The 18,863-nt window shown below is 32.5% G+C and overlaps 2 protein-coding genes across 4 annotated transcripts in view; one reads left to right on the top strand and one right to left on the bottom strand.

Moving 5' to 3' along the window:
• mtt (mangetout) overlaps positions 1 to 18,863 on the top strand; it is a 172,572-nt gene that overhangs the window by 116,550 nt on the left and 37,159 nt on the right. For all 3 annotated transcript variants that reach the window (XM_081979063.1, XM_081979064.1, XM_081979065.1), the window contains one exon: positions 7,634 to 7,776. In XM_081979063.1, coding sequence (XP_081835189.1) covers positions 7,634 to 7,776 — 143 coding nt within the window. The remainder of the gene's footprint in view (positions 1 to 7,633; positions 7,777 to 18,863) is intronic.
• Positions 3,842 to 5,194, bottom strand: LOC145728657 (uncharacterized). Its single transcript, XM_081979068.1, has 5 exons — positions 5,020 to 5,194; positions 4,698 to 4,816; positions 4,600 to 4,644; positions 4,275 to 4,544; positions 3,842 to 4,208 (listed from the first exon to the last, which is right to left on the bottom strand). Exons 1-5 carry the CDS (start codon positions 5,105 to 5,107, stop codon positions 4,188 to 4,190), a joined length of 543 nt encoding a protein of 180 aa, XP_081835194.1. The 5' UTR covers positions 5,108 to 5,194; the 3' UTR covers positions 3,842 to 4,187.

The following is an 18,863-nucleotide window of genomic DNA, read 5'->3' as shown; positions in this document are numbered from 1 at the left end:
TTTTAAATTCAAATATGAATGAGAATAGGGCTGAATTATGTGGGGTCTTTGATTTATTTAGAGAACCTATTTGAAAATAAATGTAAAAGGTATCTTGGCTTTAAAAAAGATGATATTCTAAATGGCTCAACTGAGAATCCCTGAGAATGTACACATCACAGCCCAAGAAGGACTGCTCGGCCACAAAGACTCTGCAATCTCTTAAGAAGACTTGCATACCCAAACAGGCTGATGGATTGATTTGGAACGCTTGTTTAGCAGATCAGCACGATCTTTATCAAAAAGGATTATGTGGTAAACCACACATATAATAACTTTGGACATTTATTATCAAACTTAACAAACATGCAATGACTTAATCTGGGAAGGTTTAAACTTTATGCCGGCGCAGTTGAAGCAAAAGGAGGACCAATTCCAAATCGTTTTGGTTTTATTGATGGTTTTTACCAGTGGTTTGGCAAAAATTTGAATGTATAAATCTACATAGAGATTGTTTGCTACAATTGGCATTAGGAGTATTTGAGCATCTTCGCTGAATCTGACTCTGCACCTTTTCGGACTGTTTAAGACACCAGACACCAGTCTTGAAAAAAGTGTGTCCAACCAAAAAACAATGTGTAATTTAAAAAACATAATCTGATTAAATTTGTAATATTTATGATTGACCGCTGAAATTGACAGTCAAGCCAAGTTGTTTGGGAACGGATTTGACTATCGTCCCTAATGTACTGACGGAAATGATAAACGTTAATCAACATTTCATAGGTTCAAATTGTCGAATAGTGTTAAGCGGATTAATATTTAATTGGTAACGAAAACTGTCTATTACCTATCTAAGTATTAAGTAATGTTGGTTCATTATTTTTCATGACAGATAATGTAGAGTTTATCTAGCCACGTTTGATATGGTTTTTTTGAGACGCCCCACAGTGGGGTATTGTGAAATCAGTCAGTAATATTAAATATATTAAGGACCAGTACTTTCACTTCAGATTAATTTTATTTCAAAGAAAATGTTCATAGAAACCTTGAAACCAGACGCTATATTGGTCAATTCTGTCATTTCTACAAAAATTATCCAAAGAATAATTAATATTACTGATTATTATTCTTCAAATTATGATTGTGTTAACAGTCTGATCATAAGACTCATTTTTACTTAAGATTTAGCTAACTTTGTTGTAGATAGAACAGGTTGCAGTAGCAAGCTTTTAGACTATTCTAAAAGCTTTTGAAAGCTTCTATGCTGTTTTAGAAGCAGTTGGCAGCTTCTAACACAGTTTCGGAAGCTTTTGGAGTTTTTATAGTGTTTATGAAGCTTTCGATATTTTTTAGACTACTTCAGGAGAATTTAGGAGGTTTTAGGACAATTTAATGAGCATGTTGTAGGTTCTGGACTGCTTTGAAGGCATTTGGAAATTTCAGACAGTTTATGAAAGTGTTGAAAGCTTTTAAACTGCTCTAGAACCATACGGAAGCTTTTAGACCATTTTGAAATTTTTTGAAAGCTTCTAGACTAGTCAAACAGCATTCGAAATCTTTTAGACTGTTTCTAAAGCCTTTGGAAGCTGACATTCTGCTTCAGGAGCATTTGAAAGCTTCTAGACACTGTTTTGGAAGCTTTCAATATGTTTTCAGATTATTTCAGAAGCATTTAAAATGTTTTAGGACAATTTAAAGAGCATATTGAAAATTCTGGACTGCTTTAGAGCCAACTGGAAATCTTAGACGATCTTAGAACTTAGAATCGCTTTTTTAGAGTGTTATAAAATTTGTTGGAAGCTTCTAGACTAGTTGAAAAATATTTGATATCTTTTAGACTGTTCCAAAGGGTTTTGGAAGCTCCTATACTGTTTCAAGAGCATTTTGGAAGCTTTTAGAGTTTCAATAGTGTTTTAGAAGAATCTTTTTAGATTACTTCAGGAGCATTGGAATATAGGCTGTTTCCGCAGCAATTGGAAGCTTCTAGACTGTTTTGGAAGCATTTTTGTATTTAAAGAGTAGGTAAAGGATTATTTAAACATTTAAATCATCTGCATGATGCTTTGATTCATTACTCAAATTCACTATCATATTCTGGGAAAACAGCCCTAACGTAAACTTGCTGTTCACCCACCAAAAAGTTGCACTGAGAATTGCATTTAGAAATCTACTAACTTTGCCAGCAATATCTATTGTTGAACACATTATGTTTCTGAAACGAACGATATTTAGTTAGTAATTTTAAGTGAAAAATAGTGTACGTATTTTCCAATAAAATGCTTTAATACTTTACCCAGAAAACTCTGTGAAACACAGTTAATGTCATTATTTATTTTAAATGAAAAATGTTATCTAACTATCTTTATTAGAACTCCATTCCATTTTTTGTAAAAACTCTCTGTTGATTGGCAGTTTTACATGACAAATTTATTATATTGCACGTCTGTCAAATTTCAATCAACACAATGTGCCGTCCACATGCAAATATTTTAAACAATATAAAAACAGGAAATGCATTACAAAATTGCAAGTATAACATTGAATTAATTCACAGCGTCTCTCTATTGATATCTTCGTTTAAAGTTAAGTTCGATAAGCATACGTACTAAACCGACGCTTCCTAATTAATTCAAAATTTACACGAAATAGCCACAAGTGTTAAGGTAATCGAACAAAATATCTGGCAAACCAAGTGAACATGAGACTAATTTAACCTAGACATGCTATAAGGCATTGCCCTTCGTGCGGGGGTGATGTAGACAACGACTGGATAACAAACACACTCAACAAATTAGAGGAGCTTCAAGCTATTTATAGAATTGTAAGTACTAAAGTGCCTCTTTTATATTGGCTTTTTATAAAATTACATGTTTATTTAGGTGTAACTCGCTTTTAATGAGCATTTTTAAAGTGAAAGTGACTGGTTACTTAACGTAAAAAGTTGGATCTATATTTGATGAGGCACTAAACAAGCTGCTCGAATTTCAAAGAAATAAGCGAATTGAGTGTTTTCTACCAAAGTAGCATTAATAATTTAAGGCAGGGAATATCCATTTTCCGTTTTAATATACTCAATTTTGTTGATCTAAAATTTCAATTCCTTATACGTAGGAGCGGAAGAGATGAAAGCATTTGTTGTGCTTCTCTACATTTAGGCTTAAATTTAAACCCATCGAATATTAATGTATTTTGACAAAAATTTGCTCCCAAAACACTGAAATCCCTATACAAATGAATACGAAGAACCTTGAACAGTCTAATTCGCAATAGCTGGAGCATTGAAATTTTAAGTCAGCGAACGCGAGAAATAATACAGCTGATGATTTATCGCTAAATCTGAAAAACGTCGATTTCTCGTAGGAATATTTTATTAAATTTGCAAGATATATGGTTTTACATTTCGCTTGCCCTGTGTTGCTCGGTTAGGAAAAAAAACCGTAATTTATTATCCCGGCACATATTGACACACAAAACTGAAAAATGTATCAATTTTTCCACAATACTTCAAAGCTTCAACCTCATGCTTCGAGCTTATAGTGCGGATATGCAGCCCGCTTAACCGAACATTTATTATAAATCGTTTTCTAAATTTGATCACTGATGCGTTTTTAGCTTAAGATAAATTGTCTTGGTATTGACAGATTTTGTCTGGAAAGTTATAATCAAAATGTGATTTTTACTATTTTGTAACTACAAAGCACTTTATCAAGGAACCAATTATTTGTAGTAAAACTGTTTGTAAAACGTGGTACAAGTTAAAGCTGATAGAAGAAAAAATCTATTATGAGGCAAGTAATAAAATCACAACAAATAGAATAATTTACGTAAAAGAACATGAACTGGACATGAAACTATAACACCAGCTGGTTAATATTTAATTATAATATATATCTAAGTTATAAAAAAGTCAAACCTTAATTTATGAAAACTGTACATCTATCAACTATAGTTTCTGAGATAGCAATGCTAATGCCTCGAATTTGTAACACCCTGTATTCATACATACAACATAATACTGTTTTTATATACAAAAATATATACAGGTATGGAAATTTCAAAATCCCATAAGAAAATAGAACTATTGCAAAACAATGTTTATCATCAAATCATCAGATTACTATGTAAAATTTTGAAATTCCCATACCTGTATCTTAAAACTATACACTGTACTATATCCGTTGTCACATTCTGTTGTCTCCTTTATGTCAAATCCCTCTACTACTTCCCTGTCAAAACGAAATAAAAACACCTTAATAATTATCTCACTTCTAATAAAGTATTGATTTGCTTACCTTAACCTCCCTCCTATCTGAAAAAATTTCTTCGTCACTCAAATCTAAAATATCATCCAAGTTTTCAATATTTAAGTTTTCGAAGATTTTCCATCTCCTCAAAGGATGGTCATCAAATTCTTCTTCTACTAGATCAGCGTTGTCTTCCTCTGATGACTCATACGATAGAGTCAATAAATCGATACAGGAAGATGTGAGTTGTGGTTCAAAATTGGCATAGTCTAGTGAAATTAAGCTAATTTGTGAACCACTGTCTTGATTCTCGTTGGCCTGTAGAAAGAATAAGTAATTTAAACAATTGATTGAGAAATATTTTGTGACTTACACTTTCCTTTAAATTGAGGATTAGCGTTTTCTGCAGCTGTTCCATCTACATATTGTCAATAAAATATTATCAAGGTCTTGAAAGCAGACGGTTATTACCTCAAAACATTTTACTTCTACTAGGGTTGCAAACTGCTTATCTGCAGTAGCCGATTCAACAAAAACATGTTCTGGATCATGATTTTGGTTGTGGCAGATCTTTTGACGTGAAGTTTGACCTAAAAAATAATTCGTATTTATTGTAGTTCTATAAAAACTATCAATTCAAATGTTTCTATTGTTCACTTGTGCAGAGTCTTAAGACAAGTAAACCTAACAAAAATTTTACAAAAAGAAAAATCAGATTTAAGAAACAGTATTTAAGTTTAACGTAATTTTTTTAACACTATGAAACACATTTTTTGTTCAAAACATTACTTACCTTGGCTGTTTCCAAATTTTCCCAACGATTCACGGCTAAAGCAGAAATTTTTTACGATATTTTTAAACATTATCACTAGAAGTTCCATTTTATTTTTTTAAAGCAAGTAGTAAATGGTGTGCTCACTACTAAAGTTCAGAACTGAATAACAAATTTTAGACTCCATAAATACTTTTATACATTTTAGACTACATACCTTAATAATATAGGTACCCTACTGTGACTAAGTTATTTTTATTAGGGTAATAAATAGTCATCTTTCTTTTGAACCAAACTGGATGACTAGTTGGTAAACAGATTATTTAGCAATTTGCAAGGGTTTTCAGGTAAAAAATTATTCTATTACATAGTAAACAAAACTAGAAGTATGATTTGGTCAAGAAAATATTTTAAATTTATGGAACCTTGAAAATCCATCTAAAATCTACATTTAAATTCCAACCAATAACGATTTAGACATTGAAAATTTATAAAAGAACTTCCACTCCATAGAGTTTCTCGATTGGATTGCTGTCATGGGCTGAATATTGCTTCTATCAAACTTTTCAGACGATTTCTTTTCAACAGACATATGAAAATATAAAAGCTATTTAAGTACTATCGCCTTCCCCATCGTCCAGACACAAAAAAATAGAAGGCAAATTAGTTTTTATTGCGCCGGAAAAGTTAATATAACTTTCTGTGTCTCGAATCAGAAAAGTTTTTCTTCTTTACAAGAAGTTTTTGCATATTGTTGTGCTGTCGTACAGGTTGAGAGTAAAAAGATACAGTTTTCAGGAAGTCGCATTAGCCAGGGTTTTCCTGACATGTTTTGCTGAAAAGCCAAGAGTGAAATCAAAAAGTTTTAGTTTTAATTTTGATCAGCAAGTTTGTTCTAAACTTGTGTTGTGTTGGGGTATTTATCTTTGATACTAGGAAAACTGATTTGCATGTCCATAACTATTGACTGATATTTCATGCTGTTAGGCAGCGAAATTGACGCATTACTCTATTAAACCCATGACCCATTGCTTTAGGATAATTAGTTGATTGGATTGGTAAACTTTGAGCATTTAATCTGGATGAGTAATAGAAACAAACGGGTGACATTGTGAACTCGTCTATCTAGTTTTAGTCTAATTGTACAGGTTTTACGTAAAAAACCAAGCCTTTTTTACCTATCTAGATTTAGTTCGGTTCATGTAACATCTTACGAAACAAATGACTTATGGTAGTTTAATAGAAGAGCAAATTATTTAGGGGAGTAAATCAAGTGGCTAAAAAATCAAAATTAGAGCACTTGCAGAATTCTTTGGAAATTTTTGGGAGGTGTGTCGTAGTATTTAGAAGCGTCTGGAATTTTCAAACTAGTTCTAGATTATTCTGTCAATGTTAAACAGTTCTTGTTTAAGACACTTGTGCCAATGTTTGGGAGGATATCAGTAGCATTGAGATATTTCAATCTAGATGTCTGTGCCATTTGATGGGAAGCTTCCAGTAGTAGGTATTTAGAGACCTCTGGCAACTCTAAAATGATTCTAGAGGCCTTTGAAAATTTTAAAAAATGCTTCAAATGTGTATAACCTTTTTGGACGTCTCTGACAATTTTCAGTATTATTTAGAGGCCCTCGGCATTTCAAAAGTGATTCTAGAGATCTCTGGCAATTTTCTGAGGTTTTGATCTCCAAACCTTAGGCATTTCTTAAACGATTCTAAAGACCTCTGACAATTCTAGGAAGATTTTGAGTATTCGACTAATTCAAGAATTAGCAGTGATGTACACAATATTAAACCGTTTCAATCTAAGTTTTGCTCTATACTGTCTCCACCCTTTCATATTCCAATTTTATCACCACTTGGTTTATAAGGTAAAATAAAAATCATCCGCATTAAGTCATAAATATTTAAAACTTAAAACCATGTGTACAACAAACATAAGGATTATCCCCTTGGTAAACGTGCCATAAAACAATGTGTTTCAGTAAAAATCTGGCACATTACATTTGTGCATGTGAATAGTGCATTTGGATTAACGACGTTGTTTAAATGTGTGTAACTATAAGCTTTGCTACATCTGAACTAAAGTAAAATAAAGCTTTTGCAAAAAATCGATATTCTTGCTATCATAAAAACCCTTTAACCCATTTACAACATCGTTCCTTTCGGCATGAAAGTGTCTTAAGTGAAAAATTGCACTAAGAAGCAAGTGTTTAGCTTTATTCCTAAATTGCAAAACAACGGAAAAACTAAATTAATCAATTCCACAATGGTAAAATTCACTTTTGTATCTGATTCTTATTTGACTATTCTTAAAAATACTTGAATGTAAATAAACAAACTTGTTTTGCATGCCAACAGCACGTTCTTTGTCGTTAAATAAGATTTTCTAAGGAAGTTCTTTATAAATTAAATTGTCTCTTTCAAATTCAAAGAAGTCATACAGCAGTTATTACCTTTACCAAGTAACTGAAAAGATTCAATTATGCGACCCTTTTCATAGTTCTTTTGGTAAAAATAGACTTTTCAAATTGCATTACCACTAGATACATTTTTCATATTTTCTTGTTGGGTATAGGTATTGTGAATAGAAGTTTGAAAGTAAATTTCTCTCTGTCACTGTTAATTTTATTTTCAGGGAGCATAAGTAACATCGACGGAGCTGAGTATCACTGTAACAAAACTCAAGTCCGGAAAGTTATATCCGGAGTAGTTGGAGCAGCGTCCAGCGTAACTTCCATCCAAGTGGCTAACTTACTTCGACTTTTCAAAATACCCCAGGTAAGCAGATCGAGTTTTACGTATGCACCACAATATCCTCGGTTATCAAACTGAATTTCGTCAATCATAGTTACGAAAACGACATATAAATAATTCCCTATCATAACAGCCTTTACCCAGTTCATAAATTTTTATTTCGCCCACACCGAGCTGTCTGTTTGAATAAGGCGAACAGTCAGTGCAAATTGCTGGCACGTTATTATCTGGAAAAAAAAGTAGATTTTCGCGGAAATGTGCGAGACAAACATTTCAACAGAGTAGAAGATATCTGAAATAAGGTGATAAATTCGCATTTTTGAAACGAGAGGTATAAATTAAATCAAAACCTCTTGCCAATTAAACTTCGGTTATTCATACACAGAAACTCCCCAATTTGTCGCTTGCGTTTACAGCACTTTAAATAAATATTTGAAAAAGCGTCTAATTACCGGTTTCAAAATTCCCACCCTGAATTGTGGCAAAAGTAATAATAACCCATTTAAAACGTGGAACATGTTATGGAGCGTGAAATTGCGAATTTCGCGTTAAGTGCAAATTAGGAAATTTATACTCGCGTATAGCATTTAGAATAAGGGTATAATATAGTAAACGGAATAATGGGACTATCTTGTTAAAATTCTGCTAACTTAAGCGGTTTAAAAGCATGGGGAAAGTACTTGCTGCTCAATTAAATTCACAGCTGATAAATCGTAATTTTCTATAATAATTACGTTAATAAGGCATCTAACGAGCTTTTATATGTCAACAATATTGATAATTAAATAAATTAAACGTAGTTAGTAGGGCTTTTAAAAATCATTGAAGATGCCTTTAAAGCATAATAGAGCCCTGTTGACATTAACCCTTAAGGCTTCAAACTTCTAAGCCCGCTTCGCTCGCCTAATTCGTCTTTTCCTGAAGAAACAATGTTTAAGTCACTTTTTGTATAAATAACTAATTTGCCCCGCCTTTACAAACCATCCTGTACACAGTGTCGGCTTGGGGTGCTGATAGTACTAAAAGCAACCGGCAGCAAATTGTAGAATGCGGTGTAAAGAGGAAAAACAGAAATTAACTATAAATATAGTTAAAAGTCATATGAATAATATTTCTCATTAGGCCTCATGAGAATGTAGAAATATTAAAATAGTACAAGAGAAAACAAGAAATGTCACGTCTTATAGCTATTTGTGTACCAAGGGCGTTACAGAAAACATAATGTTCTGAAGGCGTCCCTCGGGCTGTTTCGGCCTGATGGACATTATACTCTCCCTAACGCCTGTGGTGCATACAATGTATGTTTCACCTAATTCAGCAATTATTTACTGTTTCTGGCATTAGTAAGTAAGGTATACTTTTACCGGTATGTTGTTTCCTGTTTATTTTCTTGAATGATGTGACTATCGTAGTACTGTGGTGGTAGTGTCACTCAGGGAAAATGCCAAAAGCTGGACAAAATTTTAGAAAACATAAAAGAAAATGGACTAACGAAAATTTATTACCTAAAAAGTCAAGAGCATCCTGGGAAAGGAAATATCTACGTAGTTTTTATGGCATGGAAGTATAAAAATTCCATTGTTATGTAATATAAAAAAAGGTTTCAGGGCGTTATGATAACGCCAGCCTATAATACCCTCAGGTTGTTATAGACACTACAACCTCCACCGTTTTCAAGGTATCATTTCTTCATAATGTTTAGGTGAAACATAACATAAACTATATTACATTAAAAGTAAAGGTGATAACATAACTCTACTCTGCAGTCGAAATGGAGTTAGTTTTAAAAAAAGGAGTTTGGTGAATTTTGTCACTTTTTGTCTTATAACTCCTTAAGAAAGCTCTTAAATGCAAAAACATCTTATACAATCTTGTAGAGGATAAAATTTCCTGCAACTTTCCTTACTTACATTTTTTTGTAACTCCTCAAAACGCGGCTACGCTTAGTCAAAATGGAGTTAGTTTAAAAAAACAGCTTGGTGCATCCGGTCACTTTTTGCCTTGTAACTCCTTAAGGAGGCCCCTAATTTAATTTTAAAAGTCACGCGAGACTTTTTTAACGTCAAAAGGGAATCTGAAGATCACGTGATTGATTTAAATCTCAGAATATTATTTGAAGGGACCGTTTTTCAGTTTAATCTGATATTTTCAAAGTCACGTGACTGTTTTTACAGTAAAATTAATTAATAGTTATTAAGAAAAATTAATGTTCGAAAAAAATTTAAGAATAAAAATGGAATTTATGTATTATGTATAAAATTTAGCACTTTTTTACATGTTTTTAGATTATTTGAAAAGGAAAAATTTTTTTTTTTTTTCATTCTTTTTGAATAGTTCTGGAAGTTTCCATATAAAAACAAACAAATTAGGCCACCCTGTACAGTCAGAAATAATTAACTACACATCTTGATATTCTATAATTTTTTTGTATTTCCCGAAACAAATGAGATAATAAACTTTACTCTATCATTGACTCACCCTGTACAATAAAAAGTAATATTATTTTCCACTGTTATGCGTACGACATCGAGCTAATTAAATTAGCAAAGTGTAACCAGTTTCATAATAAATTGGTTAGGTCTAGCAACTTTCCCTATAAATCATGACTAATTAAATAAAGTTGGAAGTTCTGAAATACATAAAAAACTATAATAATGAAGCAGCTGGAATATACAAACTACTTACAAAATATTTATTTTAATGCCTTTAGTTTCATGGTTTTGGATGAGGTTCATTACGAACTTGAACCTACTTCAGAATACCAAAGTGAGTAGGTTACTCCATGGTCGTAAAACGGGAATGACCCTCATATATTACAATATCTCTATTGCTCGGATATTTACTGAATAAACAGGGTTCGGTAAGAGAATAATGGCAAAGGCAATTATAGGCACGCAACCTGGATTTATCGATGATTACATTGCTTTTGAAAATTCTGAATGTTTGCTCAAAATGCTACCACGCTCGTGTATAACTCTCGGCTTAAGAGAGGAAAATAATAAAAAAAACGTAGGAACATAATCATTAAGCGGAAATTTGCAAGTAAAGCTCGCGAGGCAAATTGTAAAGTTATACGAGCGGTATAGTATTTTTCACTACCCTTATTGCACTTAACACGTACAAATTGCATGCGCCCTATTATGTTTGCAGTTAACTTAATGGCCAAAAGTATTTTAAGCCGGGAACAACAGCGCTCGGTCAAGTCTCGGGAAAACTTACGGTGTATTTGCTCATGTTCTTAAAGCAGACACTTTAGACTGATTGATGTTTGTGCATCAACATGTTAAATCGAATTCGGCTGAGGCGATTTAGTTTACTGATCCGGAGGGCCGATTTAAATTGTTTGCAGGTCTAATGTTAGGGAAATTATCTGAAGTTGGTAGTCGGTTTAGTGTCTGTTTGATGTAATCCCGCAATTTAGTTTACCAATTGCAACTTGACCAAGCTAGCTGAAAAGCAAAAGTACAAAGAAGGAAGCTGAATTGATTTAATAACATTACCTTTTTGTTTTAATTAATGATGTTTGTTTCTATACAAAGTGAGCAACCTTCAGTTAAGGCACTTTATCAAAAATCTGTTCAGTGACATCATAAGTTCGGCTGTCGATTGAAAATCTGTATGTAAAGAAGTTTTCAACAAGATGATGGACTGGGTTGGCCACCACTATCGCCAGATTTAACACCTTTGGATTTTTTTATGTGAGGTCACTTGAATTATAATTTATGTAAGCAAACAAGCAGTAAACTAGACGAGGTTCTCAAATAACAATTTCTTGCATCCGCTTTAACATCTTCAAGATGTTGGGTTGAAAGTGTTTTCATTGGATTCAAACCCTAAAAAACCGTTATTTTAAATGGGACAACCCTTTTATTATTAGGTCATTTTGTAGTACAAATTTAGAGCTGTTTAATGAACTAATAAGGGCTACTAAATATTAAGGAAGGCTGAGATTTTTCAGGTCTAATTTGTCGCTTTACCTTCTTTAAAAAGTTGCGTTGAAAATGTTTTTATTAAGATCAAACCCCGAAAAAAACCGAATTGATTTAGAATATTCATTTAAATAACGCAATTCAAAGTTTTATGGTGAATGTCTATGGAACAGTTTATAGGAGCCACAAATATATGTACGTTTTAACTCATAGAGTTAAGAACAAATGTCACCAGTTGTTGCACAACAACTATCAGCACTAATAATACTAATGGAGGAAAATTGCAACTTTATTATTTACTTTACTATTATAACTCGGTTCATGCATGAAGTAATAATTTTTTTTTTTAAATTGTTGCTCAACTTTTTTGACTTTTCCTATATATTTATTTTTAATCAACTGTTAATGTATAAAATTAAAACTATAACCAACCAATTATTTTATTTATTTTAGGTTTTTTTAGTGAGTATAAGTAAAACCCATACCTAATACTTAGCAATCCTGTATAGTAACTAACAGTGAGTTTAAAAAGTGAAAGAACCCTATTTACAAATTACATTGTTGCAAGGTAAAAAATGGCTGGTGCGACGTTGTCAGATATATATTTTGCATCCTTAAGACGACAAATTGTTATTTGGCATTATTATTGCTTTATATTTCTTATTCTCTGTTTCTACAGGAATTTTTCCATTCCTGTATTCTCACGCTAGTAATTGCAGACAAAATCTAAATTAACCCGTTAAGCTCATATTCAAAGCTGCAATGCCTAAATATCAAAGAGCTGGGATCCATCCACTTGTTCCTAGCGAAATTTGCTTTAAAGCGAGTGGTAAAGTTGAGATGTGGCGCAACACCTTCTAATCTTTATCATTCATAATTAGCGCTGCACAGTAAATTGCAGACGAATCCTCATCCAGTCTTTCTTTAAGAGTTTTAATTAGTTCCCGACCTTGTTAGTGGAGTAAATGAATTATTTAGAATGCTTTGGTCCATAAATTTGGTGCGGCACCCGCTTTACTACAGCTTACCTTTAACGAGGAAATGCTTCAATTAAGAAGGAGTTTGCTCTATGCGTAAAGCTTATAGGAGTACCACTTAATAAGCAGATTATTTCCTATAGAACTGGTAATTTTAATTTGGAGTTGAACGGTAATTCTGTGGAATCGGCTTATTTTTAAGACCTGAAAGTTAACAACTAAACTGTAATACCGCATGGATTTGTTCATAGCAAACGCGTAATTCATAATTTCAATTGACACTTACTAATTAGTTTAATATGATGGAGTATGAAATAATGAACAAACAGTCAAACCTGTGGCTATTTTCGTATAACATCCATTAATAATTTAATTACAGCATGTCCCTACATTTGAACCTAAATATTAGGTGATACATCAAGTTAATAACTTTGTCTGACTGTTTATTTAGTACCTGCTGGCAAACTGTGAGTGGAATGTATTTTAATTGAATTACTTACATTTGTTTTCAAGATATTTTCAATTTTAATATTGCATAAATTTCTGTATGCTAATACAATTGTAGGGTTCAAAAGTAAAGTAAATTTAGGACACTTTTTAGGTAAATCACATAACAAATTTCGCATATTAAAACGAATTAACTGTCTATTGCATTGTTTCGTCATTCTATTTTTGTGTAATTTTTGTTATACTTATTAGGAATCTAATGTTCTGTCAGCACTCAGGTTATTATAATACAATAGAGTACATGCAGACAGTTTAGAAATAAATATTTTAAGTACGTATAGGTATAACTAGAGCTTATTTTGAGTGAATTTGGAGCTCATTTGGTTTGGAGATGAAAATCCTGGTAACTATGTTATAATATTTCAAATACGTAAATATGCAAGCTGGTTCAGACCTCACTGAATAAATTTAAATTTTCTATTAAAGCAAATATGTATAATTAGATGAACAAACAGATATGTTTATATTTGGTTTATTTTACATATTTTAATTACCCGCCGAACAAACGGACAAGTTGTGCTTTGTTTGACTGAATGTTTAACTACTACTAGGTCCTAAAAGTTGATTGTCTACTAATAATCTCTTCAAGACAAATCTTCAAAAATTATCCAAGACAAGAAAAAGTGCATTTCAGTGGTTAAAGGAATTAGATTATTGACGAAAGTAAACACTAATTAGCAGTAATAATGGCACAAATGACTATCATAGAAAATTATATAGTTTAGAAACCACTTTTAGCTTAAGAAGAAATGTCTAAATACGAATTTGTAAATACTGATACAGTTCTACAAAATTTTTAATTGTGCTGGGTGTTTCAAAATAACGTGGTCAATCATCTTTTTTTAAAAAATAGACTTATTGATTAACATGTTCTGTATTAAAATGGATTTGTTTTGTCTCTAATAAGCTCTATTGATTAAGCTTAGAGCACCCAAGCTTTATTTTTAGTTTTAAAAGAAAATTTGGAATAAGGAACTTGTCCACCCGAATGTCTTATATTTTAAAACACATTTTAGTTATACAGGATATCTCAAAAATACAAATTTGTATAACTTGTTCAATGGAAGACACTGTTGAAAATATTAAACAATGGCAGCAACCTGAATTTAATAATTATTATTTTTATTTTTAATTTTAATAAGTAGAGCTTCTTAGACAAATAATAATTTAATATTGATACAAAATATTTGCAAAAAAATAGGGCATTGTAAGTAAGCAAAACTGAGTTTTGTTGAGTACATTATTTTGAGACAACATCCAAAATTTTGATTTTGATTATTGAGGTTTTCTCATATAATGTTAGGTAATTTTGTTTTTCAATGTACTATTTACGTTCTCCAACGTCGTAGTTCATCTGTTTGAGGAAGAGAGGAACTTATGTCATGGTTTGAAGGGTGAGAGAGAGAAGGCTAATTTTATGAATATTAATTTAGTGAAGCAAACAGAGACAGCAACTTAGAAGAAACGAAAGTAATTAAAGATCAAGAGATAGAAAAGGTAACAGTTGGAAAAGATGACAAGATAAAAAAAAATGCTCTTTGAACCAAAAGGCAACAAGTTCAAAGAAGACCATTTGGTAGAAGCCGTAAGTGAAGACGATAAGTTAGAAAACACAAAAGTAAACCAAGACGAGCAGTTTGAAAAAATGAAACAAGCCAAGAAGAACTGGAGGAAAACCCATATCGTAAGTTTGAAGAACCGAAATTAAGCCAAGTAAATCATCAAGACGAAACGAGTGACGAAAACAAGTTCGAAGAGATGAAAATATGAATCATGGAGTGTATTGCTAAATTTTAATAGTAGTGGTAGATTTGGGCTTATTGATATCAACCAAACTGTGACTGTGAAACTTAAGATGAAGTGAAGAAAGATCCCAAAAGGCAAGAAGTAAAATATAGGAACGCCTCGTTCACACATCAAACTTCCTGATTGTCGTGGACGTGCCTGCATGATTTTTTGATACCAACACCAGCCTGTTTTATGTTCTGAAAACGGTTTTAATTGTCGATGGATCTCAAAATTGAGCAACCAAACTACACTTTACATTAAAAGCTTGTTGTCGAGTTTGGAGTCGCGTTTGGAGATGATCCATCTGGATTAGTCTGCAAGGATTAGACTAAAAGCTATGACATCCGAACCAGTAGCAGTGAATTCAAAGCAAGTGATCGAGTGTGCTTAAATCATCCGACCAAACCAACGTAAACCACTTAAAACACGAGAACGAAAAAGATCTCAAAGAAAAATGAAACTTGTTCACTTTTCCGCTCTTCCAAGTTGGCAAAAGTAATAGTCGGAACAATCAACTTTATGAGGGAGGCAGTTTTACAAAAGTAGTTAGTAGTTCCGTGTATAATGTTGGTTAATTTGACGCTACTCTGCATTTCAACAGTTGGTAAAAGAAAGAAACTTATGTCATTGTTTGAAAGATGATGAGAGAGAGTAGAGAAGTTGGACTAAGACGAGAGCCCTAATTCTTGAAAGCAGAGAACGGAATTCTCAAGAGAAGTATTGATACAATGAGACAGAAAAAGCTGACAATGGCGGGTTCCTATCACATTCTACACACCTTTACCTTGATGTCCAACTTCCTTCAAAACAATGTTATCCACAAATGTTATCCGCTATACAACAATGAAGTAAGTTCAGCTGATCTATCTTTTAGAATGCTTTTTTCAATCTATAAATTAAACTTGATTTGCCAACCAAAAACTTCCTGATAATACATTAACTGTAATTAACATAGTTAATTTATAATTTCTAAATTTGAAGGGCTTTCAGCGAAACTGCATTTATCTGATGCTGTTCATGTCATTTTATTCATTAACTCAATAATTAATACTTCAACGTCTGGCATTGATTTAGTGAAATTTTGATATAGCTTTCAAATTAAATTGTATTTTAAACTGGAACAATAAATCTTCTTTTGCATATTGTCCCAAAACGCCACCAGCATAGCTCGGTGAGAAATAAAGGAAAACATAGTTTAAATTTTGCCGGAATTTGTAACCCAGAAGAGAAACAGCTGAAAAGGGTTTCTACTATCAAGACATTTCTATTTTACTCCAACTTTTATTTATGGTGATGTGGTGAGTAAAAGGATTCTGATAAATTACCACGTTTTCCCGCAGCTTTGATTTATCACTATGTTATCCAGAAAATGTCGCAAGAGAAATAGAAACACTAATTATTATGGCGTGTGTAGGATGTACCATATATGAAAACGTTAATAATTAAAAGGATTATTATTATTATTATTTTAATAGGAAAGTTTTGGTTCTACTATTGTGGCCGATACGTTTTTGGTTCATTAAACTCATAACGCTTACACAAGGCTTAATAAGTTTCCTTTATTGTTGCGGCTAAATGTGTAAGCCATTCAAATCGTTATTATGAATGTGCTGTTTTGCTGCTGGTAACGACCTACACCAAATTTCATCCATAAATAGAATTGGAGAGAGTGTATTGTTTAATACAATGTTTGAGTTACGTTCATTCGAGTTGTTTTACCCTACCAAAAGAAATATTTGGTAAGAATTTCCATTGTTCAAAACACTCCTAAGTTCTCCAATGTTCTCTATGTAGTTGTAGTGGGGTATTAGGTTAGTTTTATTTGAACAGCCCACCAAATTGAATGACAACGTCAATAAAGTATTGTCTCAAAAAAACATTGTGTTGCTTTCACTTGAAATTCTTTACCCAATTCAGAATTAGCAACAAAAGACTGTAAACTAAAACCCCTTATTATCCTTTTCGCTTCGAAACAGCTTGAAGAACAATTTAAACTTTCCTTTTATCGTAAATTTTCGCCACTGAAACTTATTTATGTATACTTTGGAGTACTATTACGGCTTGAAAAGATAAAACTGACTTACTGTTACAATTATTTTAACGTTGTTCAGCTTTGATTCCAGCTTTTAGAGGATTACGGTCATGCTGTAATAAAACTGCAAAGTGATTAGCGGTTAAACCTTACAAAACAATCCCCATCATAGTGGGGTAACGGAAGTTTTTTTTATGTTCAATTAGAGAATTTAGTTCTTCGTTTGAGTGCCTTAGAGCAAATTGTTCTTAATTTCCTCAACAGAGGGTAACAGGATCACGTTGCTAGTTAAACAGCGTTTCCTCATAATGATGCGGGCTAGCAAGCACTAGTTTGATGGGAGTTTCAAGAATTACTCGAAATACGTACAGTATAAAAGAAAAGGGGGATTTGGAGATGTGCCAAGTAATGTATAGCCAAAATTGCTTGCAGCACCCTTAAATTTTTAACCTCCAATTACGAAGAAATATCCCCTAGTTACTAATACTCAATAGTAGTTCTGAAATAGTTATTTACATTACTATGTGGTATACCTATACATTTTTATAGTCACGAGTGGAAAGTATTGCTGTGGTGCCTTTCTGCCATTCCACACGAGTAATGTACAGGGTGTCTCAAATTCCTCGGTTTTACCGGGTAACTCCAAAACTAGGAAAGGTAGAGAAATGAGGTTTTCACGAACCTGTGCTCGATTTTTGTAAAAAGAACGATGCAGCAGTTTCTGAGCTACAGGGTGAATTTGAAAATATGACAATTTGGAACCCCCTAATATTTTGTTTATCATTAGCGCCACAGAAAAGCTACAAATGGCTTCCAATAAATATTAAAAATAAAATCCAATTATTTACTCCGTTTTTATCTGGTGCACATCGTTTTTAAGATATGAATTAAACATACTTTTTTTAAATGTGACACCCTATATCTATATTATTGCAGATTTCAAATAAGCTAAAAATAATCATTTCAAAAATATATATAACACTATGGAATTTAATTGAAAAACAAAGTAGAAATCGCTGATTTTAATTTGCAATCGAGCCAACTAGTCGCATTCACGTTTTCACGCTCCATGGATAATTTTACGGAATATCTCCCGGAGGAGGCCCTTTAGGGAAAAAGTGCCCTAATGCAATCCTGTAAAGAGTAAAATTTTCTACAACCTTAATCTGTTATACATTTTTGATATTTTTCGAAATAACCTAACACGCACGATTTGGTAAAATGTCACGTGACTTTTTACAGACATTTTGACTTTTTCTTTTCATTATTACCCAACCATTTTTTCTACGTGTTTTCTAGATCACTTAACACAATTTGCTAAATTTACGTGTTTTGAAACTTTTCATGCTCTCTTTCATTCAATCGTGAATAACTATCATTTGACTCATTATACATGGACTTTTATATGTCGATGGGTAGCCAATGAAATGGGCTTTTCGACGATTAAACTACTTTGTTTGACCGGTTGAATCATTTTGCCACTAAAGCGGCTTGAAAGTTGCACAATGTTTTCTGTTAAATTTGTATGCACTGTTTTGTTTGAACCTAAATAACTTCCTTATTGGACTGACATGATAAGGACTTTAATACGTCGATGGATAGCCAATAAAATAGGCTTTGTAAAAATATGACAACTTTAGTTAATTGGTTTGACGGTTTGGCCGCTAGAGGGCGTCAAAATTGACCAAATTTCTTTTTGATGCATTATTTCACTCAATCATAAATAACTCGCCAATTTGGTACACTCTGCGTAGACTTTTATATATCAATGGATAGCTAATGAAACGGGCTCTCCAATGATATGGCAAACACTGGTCAGATGATGCCATATCGGTTGGGCCGCTAGAGGGCGTCAAAGTTGATTTGACATTTTTTAGT

This window comes from Ips typographus, linkage group LG4 (genome assembly GCF_016097725.1).
Source record: "Ips typographus isolate SLU linkage group LG4, UJ_Ityp_2.0, whole genome shotgun sequence".
In the NCBI taxonomy this organism is placed as follows: Eukaryota; Metazoa; Arthropoda; class Insecta; order Coleoptera; family Curculionidae; genus Ips; species Ips typographus.
This window is presented reverse-complemented; position numbering and strand designations above follow the sequence as displayed.